The 10,750-nt window shown below is 39.3% G+C and overlaps 1 protein-coding gene across 1 annotated transcript in view; it reads right to left on the bottom strand.

The window, feature by feature from the left end:
* Window positions 1-2,410: 2,410 nt before the first annotated feature.
* The window catches only part of ARCN1 (archain 1 coat protein complex I subunit delta), a 35,929-nt gene continuing 27,589 nt past the window's right edge, over window positions 2,411-10,750 (bottom strand). Inside the window, exons 7-10 of the mRNA XM_020984793.2 lie at window positions 9,538-9,685; window positions 8,868-8,976; window positions 6,105-6,309; window positions 2,411-4,421 (exon numbers count right to left, since the gene is read on the bottom strand). Of these exons, the coding sequence (XP_020840452.1) occupies window positions 4,332-4,421; window positions 6,105-6,309; window positions 8,868-8,976; window positions 9,538-9,685 (552 nt within the window). The 3' untranslated portion in view covers window positions 2,411-4,331. The remainder of the gene's footprint in view (window positions 4,422-6,104; window positions 6,310-8,867; window positions 8,977-9,537; window positions 9,686-10,750) is intronic.

Here is a 10,750-nt window from a genome sequence, read left to right as displayed (position 1 = left end):
TAAGTTCCCTCGGAAAAAATTTAAACCCAACCTTTTACGGGATGTAGGTCAACTTCACCGCATAACTGATCATCTAGTGTTTGAAGTAAAGCTGATACTTACTGCCAGGCTCTTAGGAAGGTCTCTTTTGGGGGTCCCAGCCATAAAAGTGCAACCAGGGTTTCCTCTTGGACCTGCTAGGAGATTCAAGAGGCTCCTAATAGTGAACCTCTTTCCCTTTTCTCTTGGGCAGAGGAACTTATGATCCTTTTAAGAATTTCTCTCCCTTTTTGAGTTATTTTTAAAAGTGTAAAATGATCAGAAACCTGGCCCAGATGAGGCATTTGGCAAAACATGGCCACTTCACATGGGTATTGCCAACAGCTTTTATTTTAAAAGGCTCCCACAGGCAGGTACAGACACTAGGTTTAATCAGAGAACTGGATTTAAGATCTGATTATGCTACATGCTGGGCAACATTTGCTGTTTCTATTGGATTCTCAACTTCCTTGCCTGCACTACTACATCTAAAGGTTGCTGTATCAAACAGAATAAATTACAAATAAATTATATCAAGTGTTTTGCAAGTGCGAGGTTGTCCAACATTATTTTAACTAGGCTGTAAAACCCTGTATTTTCCTCATAGCAGAACAGGCTCTAATAATAAAAAGCACTTAATCCATGTGTTGATTAAAATGTTGAGCAAAGATGTGGGCACTTGATAACGATGCCTGAAATTTACATAATGGCTGAAAATCTGCAAATAGCTTTCTAGACACTTTCACATGAACTTCACAAAAGTCTCACGTGGCAAGAACTATAGATACTATTATTCCTATTTACAAATGAGGAAACTCAGGCATAGAAAGGTTAAATGGTGCCTATGGTCACACAGCCAATATTTATTAAAGGTAAAAGTTGGATTTGAGGTAGCTAGGTGGCACACTGGATAGAGCACTAGGCCTGGAATCAGGAAGACTCATCTTTGAGAGTTCAAATCCAGCTTCAGACACATACTAGCTGTGTGACCCTGGGCAAGTCACTTATTCTTGTTTGCCTCAGTTTCCTCATCTATAAAATGGGCTAGAGAAAGAAATGGCAAACCACTCCAGTATCTTTGCCACAAAAACCCCAAATGGAGTCATGAAGAATCAGACCCAACTAAAACTAAATCAAAAGTTGAACTGAGGACTTTCTGACTTAAAGCCCAGCATTCTATCTACTGTATTATGCCTTCCTGACTCAATCATAATAAAATAAAAATAATGGGGCCATGTTCTGTCATCCCTCACTCATTCCCATCCTGAATAATGTGATTGTTCCAAATCTAGCCAAGCTAAAGACAACTGTTCAACAATTAAGAGATACTCCTTGGTTCTTGCCCAATGGGAAAGTTGGTAATGGCAGATAAAAAGATCAAAGAAATGGCTATACTTAGAACTCAGATAAAAATATTAAGCCTCTACCTTACATGAAAGGCACTATGTAGCCTCTAATGGACTATCTGGATTTGTAGCTATTTATTTGACATATGCAGAAAACAGACATATTCACCTCCCAGGTCTCCCTAACCTCATCAGATTGAACTGATTCAAAGGAGGAACCCTCACAATTTTCTCACACTACATCAAATAACTTGTCAAAGCATATTATCCTGTCATCTTTCCTCATGATAAGATACCAATTTTTTTTTAAATGACGTTCAGGTATCTCTCTGGAGCATCCCTTCACAAATGCAAAACGAAATAAGCAGAACAAGGAAAACAATAGACAGCACAAGTAGCCAGTCTTGGAAAAGGATACATGACAGTGTTAACTACCAAAGTTGCATCTGGCAAAATGTACACTTAAGCCACCCAATTTAGCCTCGATTAGACCAAGAACATACCAGTTTTTTTTCCTAAGCCAAGCTCCAATTTATCCCTCTTTAGAGAAAACAAAATATTTTTGCCTACACTATTAAAAACCCCAACATACCTTATAAGCTTTTTATTTCAGAAATTCACCTTCTAAATCAATTCCATTAGGTTCCACAAGGTTTTTCAGGTAGTATGAAAATTAAAATGCAAACTGAAAAGTATAAGCCTTTTCTGGTAGACTATTCCTGTGATAACGCCTCTGCCCTCTATAGAGTTAAAAGCTTCAAAACCTACCGAAATTCCCAAGATAAAGTATCAATGATCAACTATGTAGGCTAATAGAAAGGAAGCAAAAATAAAACCTCCCTTTCTGTATTACATTTGGAATGCAGTTCAACAATTCAATCTGATATTTAAATAGGCTGGGAGAAATACCCAGTAAAAAAATCAAGTAAATGAAAGAGGGGTTCCCTTATTTCATCTCAGGCATCCAGAAGCACAAAAGCAAGTTTTCTGAGCAAATGATGGAACAGAACAACCCAACAACTGAGACAGTAAATGTGCTAAAGAACTGATTTTATAATACTCTTTATTTGATTAAAGAATTTGTATTCTTTGTGTACACTGGAATGTTATATTCCCTATGTAATTATTTTACAGGGTTACAAAACTTCTTTAATTTTAAATATTATCCCAAAAGTAACTTCAAAAAAAAAAGTTCTTGTGAAACTAAACCTGACTTTTTAAAATCATATGGACAAGCAACTCTTAAACAAAATTGGATTAATAGTATTTCTCACCTACTTAACTACATGACAAATTTCTTCTCCCTGTCTCCCTCCCCCTAAAACCCTCACATGGAAACCAAGTTGAAGATTCCTCCCTGATGCAGTTAAGAGAAAAGAAGGGGGAAGGCCAGGAACTTCCTTGGAAGACAATCCCAGGGCCCTTATAAAAATACGAACTGCTTCAAGCAAACTCTCTACAAGGGAGAGAGAAGGGCTCTTTCATTGGCCAAAGGGACAGGTGTATTTCTATACATGAGTTGTTTGCTTGTCCCCTCTGCTAGTCGCTGCTGCAGGACGAGGTGCCATTTGCTGCTGAAGCCAAGCCTTATCAAGTTCAGTGGACACAAATCCAGGCCTGGCTGGCTGCTGAGTTTTTCTCTTACTGGTGCATAAACTGGCATGGAAAATCAACCAGCATCTGATGCTATGTGGAAGAAAAAGTTTAAAAGAAGAAAGGGAAAAGTGGGCTTTTCAATAAGTGTTTATCTAAATAGAAAGTGCCACAAGGCAGAAAATGGGCTATGCAAGCAGTCCCTATACCAGGACATACAATAAAAAAATTTCTATCTGCTTGTTAAGGACCTAAAACCTGATAGCAATGGGGAGTCCCTTCAATGTTACAGGTCAATGAGATAGTTGAGACTCAATGAATTTGGTCTCAAAAACAGCATTTTATTTTTGTCTAGGATTCTGAGGAGGACACCACATTCAGAACGGCCAGGAAGAAGGTGGTGGTGACAGGATCTTAAATGGATCACAAACACTCTAACGTATGAAACTTAAACCTTTAGCCAGAGTGCCCCAAATGGAATAACTAGGGGAATCCTGGCAACAGACATGATTCTATCTATGGCTGGATAAGCTCTAATTTGGGGCCCCAAGAACAGCAGCATTCTAGCAGGTCTCCTATTCTTTCCCAAGTAAAGATCATGAGACCACCTGAAAGGGCCACTTAGTCCCAAAGAGAAGGCAGCTACCTCCCATGCTTGACTTCAAACTAGATTCTCAGCAATATCCTTGGGGATAAGGCCTGAAGGAGGGACATCTTGGGAGTGTGCAGAACAGAGAAGCTGGAGAAGGCAGCAGGGAGGGGGAAGGGAAATGGAACAGGGATAGAAGACATTCTTTGTGTTTTCACTCCAGAACCCCATTACAAAAATCAAAACCTTCACTTTCAAAGTTCTATAATTAAGGACTGGCCAGATCAGTTTGTTTCAAGGAGTGACAAACAAATGCAGTGCGTATGTACAAAAAGATCCCAGTGCCTGACTGAAGTGACAAAAAAGAAGGCTAGGAGCAGAAGGGATTAAAAAAAAGATTAAAACCTTTATCTGCAGAGAAAACCTTTTAAAACAAAGAAAATATGAGGCACAACTGCATTTAGGGAATGAAATGAGGGGTGGGGCATGGAAGATGTTTAACTGGGGGCGTTCTCTGGGGAGCCTGCTTTCCAGCTGGCCAGTGAGATCTGCCAAGTAAGTCAGCAGCCTTTCCCCCCCCTTTAGCTTGTGTCAATTCTTTGCCAAAGAATGTCTCTGAGACCCTGGATCTGGGGATGAGGTGAGGGTCCTTGCGCGTACAGAATCGTGCGTCTTATCAGAAAAAAAGATTTCCAGTGGCTTGCAGATTTGGAAAAAACTCTTTAGCCATTGTAGGTTTCTTCTTTTATTTAAAAATCTTCTTTTTCGGTTCCCTTCTCTTGGTATTACAGGATTTCATATTTATCCACAAGGAAGGTGGTCTCCGTGGAAAACCTTACAGGACTATTCCCATCCACCTGGGTCACTTTGGTAACCTAGAAAAACAGAAACAGATTGGGGGTGGGGAAAATGAGCCTTTAAGAAGCTTATTAAATTTTCATCACAACCCAGATCAAATCCCTTGAGCATAACACAGAAGATGGCTTATAGGAAAGATCAACTGAGATACAGGTTTGAATATTAAAGAAATTCATGTCTTCAACTACCAATGTAGAGCATGATGGAGAGGTTAAGTGGCACCTCCACCACATGATGAAGGTGCCAGAATGCCTGTGTAGCCCGGCTGTGGAAAGGCGGTACATGTTCTGATTTTTACCACAAACATCTTTCACTGCCCCAGCACTACTATGGTTTCATCTTATCCACAGCTCATAAAAATGATTTGCTGCTTCCATCACTGAAATGCTGCCACTTCTAAACACAAAGAGAACAACTATTAATGAGGAACAATTCTGAACTCCAAAGAACGATGGTGATAGAAAGGGAGGCAGCACAGTATTCATGTAAGTAAGCATAAGTAAAAGACTAAGACTAGAATCAGGCTGGTGCAAGAGAGTCTATTCCACCCCTAACCCCTGTACCCCTGGCTACAGACTGCATAACAACTTTGATTGGACAAGATTAATAGTTTAAATCTAACTCAAAAGAAATGGAATCAAGAATGATTCTGACTGAAGGTGCATCACCCTAACTCACTATCATTACGTGGCTATAGCACAAACAGTCTGCCCAGATGGTCTCCTGGCAAATGTCATACCAGGCTGATCCACCCAACTTATTTCCTGGGTTCAGCTGGGATAACTGTCCCTTTCGAGGAGTCATAAAGCCTTATTCTGTTGCCTATCCTTCTAATTGTCTCAAAGAGGAAAAGTGCATCCCACCTAGCAGCCTTTTTTGTTATGTGACATCTAATATAGATCAAGCTGTATCAATGACAAGGAAAAGAGAGTGCCTAGTCTTGGGAAGAGTCCAGCACAGAAAGCTAGAATGTCCTACCCACTTATCAGAGAGATAGAGACTATTTGGAAGATAAAAGAATGCCAAGACAATCAGTACTTCCCCCAACCCCATGAAAATAAAATAAAAAAGGGAAGAAGACAACAGTATGACTGGATCTGTTGGTGACATAATTTCATAGACAAAAAGAACAGTAAGTTAAAACGATGACCTAAAGGAAAGATTCACATCATATCATCATTACTTCTCAGAGACATGCGAGTGAAATACTGATTAATGTTACAGTTGATCCTATATCAACTGAAGAGAAGCAGAAGATAACCTAAAGATCATTTCTCCTGGGCACTGGCATTTACAAGACTCTTTTCCAAATTATGTTCTATTTAAGCTAAAATGAAAAAATTCATTAAAATGAATTTGTATTACTTGAGCATCAAGTCATGGCAAAATAACACAAAAGTATAAATGTATGTGTTGAGTGGTAGGAGGCAGCCAAGCCAGTAATCACTAAGCAAATCAGCCACAAATAGATAATTGTCTTTCCTATAATTGCTACACATTTCACATGGATCATTTAATTTATCCTCAACTCAGTTACTATTGGGGGAAGGGGGAGGAAGAGAGAGGGTGAAAGACTTGCCTAAGGTCACACAGTGAGTCAGTGATGGGGTTTATAGATATCACCAGCTTTTCTGAGACTCCTGTCCTGTTCCTGAAACTATGCTGCCATCTACCCCACCGCTTGAGCTGTAAACCCCTACCTGTATGTTGCAATAGTTCTTTTTGGAGATGAAGGAGACTTGCACAGGAAAGAAGTCATTAGGCTGCCCAGCAATGCTGAATTCTAGGCTGCCACTCTTGTTTTTGGCATCAATCACTGGCAGGCACCATTCCAAAGTGTTGCGTCGACTGTCATGGCGATATTCACCATCAATCTCACCAATTACAGGGGCACCAACTCCAGACCTGTCACAGGCAACACACATACAAAATCAGCTCAGCTGGCCAAACACAAAAGGAACTTGATAAGGATGACTAACTCCAAACTAGATCAAATTCAATTTTTTACACAGCCCTTGAAAAACAAGGTTCCAAATGAGGACAGGGGCCAGATGCCTGGCACCCTCATTTTGGGACACTTTTACTTTACTGGGAACAGTAGGCATTTAGCATGCATATCTGTGGGTTGCTCCTGTCTCTCACTCAGGCCATAAGAAGTATATTCTCTCTAAATCAAGACATAAGTCTCTGAAAACCCTGTATCCCTTATTTAATCTTGAGCTGCAGAATTAAGAAGAAATTTTAATTCTGGTGCAGATATTCTTTCAGGTGTCATTGGGAAAAAGCAAATTGGCACAGGAAAACTTTTCAGATCCAAATCTTTAATTATTTAGAGCAGAGGTTGTTGATTTTAGGTCTTATAGACCGTGGGTCCCTGGCTGTATTTATAAGCCTAAGATTAGAAGCTGGACTTCAATCCAGTAGGTCAGCATTTAACTTGACAGTGAAAGAACTCTTGGGCAAAGTGTCTAAGGGAAAAAATGAATCATGATGAGGAAAAGAAAGATCTCTAGTTACCCTTAGTTTACAAGAGAACTACTACCAGGGCCAGTTAGGGTATATTTTTCACTATGCATGAAGTTAACAAGCAATGTCATCCACTCCCACACATTCTAAATTTACCTTCCTTTAATTCACCAAGTAACATTTTATGCTTGTGTTGGGGACAAAGTAAATAAAGGAGACAAAGAAAATTCTATAAAGGTGATATAAAAGACTAAAGGCTCTTCTCTATTTTATGGTCCTAATTCTATTTACTACCGTTCTCTACATCCCCAAATCTGATTTTGGCCATTTCTGACATTAGCAATGGTAAAGGACAGGGTATAGTGGGTTGTATAAGGGTCTCTTATGGAGAATATCTCAAAACTGAGTGAAGACACAGGAAACCACCAAAACCACAATTACAGGGTAGATGGTAAAGCTTAAAAATTGTGGCATCCTAAAAATAGTCCAGTAAAATAAATCTTGACAAACAAAAACCCACCTGTCACCCAAGTCCAAGCTCTATAATAGTGCAAGGCAGCCATCTATTGTTACAAAGCAAATGGTAAATAGGCTATAGATACTAAGGTGATTACTCTATAACTCCATTACCAAAGAGACTCTGGTGATGAGTTTGGGGAAAGTACAATGCATACTTTTTGAATGCAGATTTAAAGGGCCGGATTGATAAAGATGGGTGTACTATGTAAAGGCCTGAAATAATTTCCATGCAGGAATTCGATGTAAAGTTACAAATTAAATTAATATTTTCTCCCACTTAATTATCACAGACCCCATACCACAGTGAGTAATGTCAGAAAGAACTCTTTCTCAGAACTCAGTCACAAATTTGGTAGGTAAGGAAAAATCCCTACATCAAGTAGAGATGATGTAGGGAGAAGGGGGGCAAGCATTTATTAAGCACCTACTGTGTACCTGACACTGTGAACAGCCCTACTGCTTCATTTTACCATCACTACAACCTTGGGAGGTATATAAACTCTATTTTACAGTTGAAGAAACTGAAGAAGATGAAGGTTGACTGACTTTCCCAAGGTCCCAGAGACAGTAAGTATCCAAGGCTGAATTTGAATTCGAGTCTTCTTGACTCCATGCCCAACGCTCTATCCACTGTGCCACCTAGCTAGAATATAATCTTATAGTAGAAAATGTTTCAAGGAGATTACTCTGGGAATATTGACAAATACACTGTTTACTAGGAATTTTCTGAACGTGATTGCTGTGTGCACAAGACTAGGAAACATCTTTTATATGGAGAAATGAGAGGCTCATTGCCCAAAGAGCTTAGTTTATGACAACTCCAAAAAAAATCATTGGTGTATATGGGTGCCTCTGAAAATCCAGCCCCATCCATAACTAACACACTAGTGGGTAGTGAGCAATGTGTGGAAGAAACAAGCTCTCCCTACTCAAGTCTGCCTCATGGCTCCCTTCAAGTCTCAGCTAAAATCCCATCTTTTACAAGAAGCCTTTCTTGGTTCCTCTTAATTCTAGCATCTTCCCTCTGCTGATCATTTCCTCTACCCTGTAAGTAGCTTGTCTGCACATAGCTATTTGCAGGTTGTCTCCCCCAATAGGCTGTGAGCTCCTAAAGAGTAGGGACTGTTTTCTGCCTTTCTTTGTATTCCCAGTGCTTAGCACTGTGCCTGGCATGTAACAGGTGCTTAATAAATGCTTACTGACTGACATTGTGAGAAATTGCTAATTTCTTTGGGACTTATGAAATGGAACATGAAAAAGTTTGGCTAAAAGTGGTTCCTTCTTCTAGAAGAATCTCTTATTACATGGAAAGATTAGGATCTAAATCAGAAAACTGCTTTGGAAAATTAACTGGCCCATCCCTTAAAAAGACCAACTTTCCAAGGTTCCTAGAAGGCAGACAAGGTCAAGTGAGGTCCCAGAGGTATTATCAAAGCTTAGATCTATCAGATAAGCCTAGGGAAAGTGATTCCACGTACGGGAGTGGGATGGTGATGACTACATCATTCAGTTCCAAGTTCTCGTCTTGCAGCTCATATTCTATGTTGACATCACAGCCGTTTCCACTCTCAGAGGGCCAGCAGTTAACTAAGGGCACAAAAACAAAGGCAGCAACACTGAGGTATTAAGAGAATCACAGAAGTCAGAGCTGGATGGGACCTCAGAAATCACCAAGTCCTACCCCCTCATTTTATTATTATTATTATTATTATTATTATTATTATTATTTTTAGGCAATTGGGGTTAAGTGACTTGCCCAGGGTCACACAGCTAGTATGATACTCCCTCATTTTAGAAATGAGAAACTGAAGCTCACAGAGGTAGTGACTTGCCTGAAGTCACTTGGCTAATAACCAGCAGAGCTGACTCTTAAATCCGAATTAATGATCTTTCTACTTACAACATGTTTCAAGATGATAGGACAGCAAATCAGAGGTAACTGATTGCTATGATCCTCAAACACCCACTGCAAAAGTAACAATAATAGAGATGGCCACTTTAAGCTAAAGCTACTGAAAAAATTGCCACAGAGATAAGTTTTATTTTAGCTCTGAGAACAGTTCAATTTGTTGCTGAAAGAGCCAGCACTACTAGCAGTCCTCTCAAAATGCAGAGTTTAGCCCAATGGCACAGACCAAAGGCACTTACTTGTCAATGGAATGAAAGATTCCTCTGTGGTCTGTAGCCTCCACTTCAGCACTCCAACATCACTGTTGACTGGGAATGACTTCTCAGGGTTCTTCAAGCCAATTAGAGATTCTGCAGTAAAGAGTTTTTTGTCCACATTTGGGTGGGTCTGATATGACAGAGAGAAGGACAGCATTAACTTAAATTCAGATAAGACAAGACACAAAGTGTTCCGTTCTGGTCTTATGAAGTCCAAAGCTTTAACTGAGGGAAGAGAAATACCTAAGAAAAGAACTAATGACAAATCCTAGGAAGAGATTTCTCTCACAAACCTATAGGATACTTAAATATTAATTCTAATTCCTATTTCTCTCTATGGGAAAGCCCAACTTCTAAAATGCTATTAGGTTTATGGAAAAAATTTTCGTGTAAAAAAGTAAAGACTATCACCACCTTTCCAAACACATTTATAGGGAACTACTTCACAGTGGGGCTAGATGTTAATTTTGGCCTTTTATAAAGAGGCAGCAGATGGAAGGAAAAGACAAAACAAAATTTCTAAATCACCCGAAAGCTCTGTGGAGAGCAAGGTTACAGTAATGACTAGAGGGGATTTTTGTCATATCAGAGAACTCGGTTGGATGGACTTAAACTCTAGAGGATACATAGAAATACCAAGCCTACTGAGCAAGCTGAGCAAGATTTGAGCTCATCTCATTATGGTGCTATATACATTTTGTAGCCAGAGAAGCTTTTATCTTTAAGAAGTAGTTATTACTTCCAGAAGCCTTGAATCCCTATACCTACCCTTTATTACACACACACACACACACACACACACACACTCTCTCTCTCTCAATTATTTATTAATGATGCCATCTTTAAGAAAGAGATTTTTCAGCTTTTGATAAAATACAACACCCATTCCTATTAAAAACACTAGAAAGCATAGGTATAAATGGAGTCTTCCTTAAAATAATAAATAGCATATATCTAAAACCTTCAGCAAGCATTATATGTAATGGGGACAGGCTAGAAGCATTTCCAATAAGATCGGGGGTGAAACAAGGATGTCCATTATCACCACTGTTATTCAATATTGTACTGGAAACCTTAGCTTTAGCAATGAGAGAAGAAAAAAAAATTGAAGGCATTAGAATAGGCAAAGAAGAAACAAAGCCATCACTCTTTGCAGATGACATGATGATATACTTAGAGAATCCTAGAGAATCAA

This window comes from Phascolarctos cinereus, unplaced genomic scaffold, assembly GCF_003287225.1.
Source record: "Phascolarctos cinereus isolate Bilbo 61053 unplaced genomic scaffold, phaCin_HiC Scaffold_726;HRSCAF=1367, whole genome shotgun sequence".
Classification (NCBI taxonomy): domain Eukaryota; kingdom Metazoa; phylum Chordata; class Mammalia; order Diprotodontia; family Phascolarctidae; genus Phascolarctos; species Phascolarctos cinereus.
The sequence above is the reverse complement of the archived record's forward strand: the minus strand, read 5'-3'. Positions and strand labels throughout refer to the sequence as shown.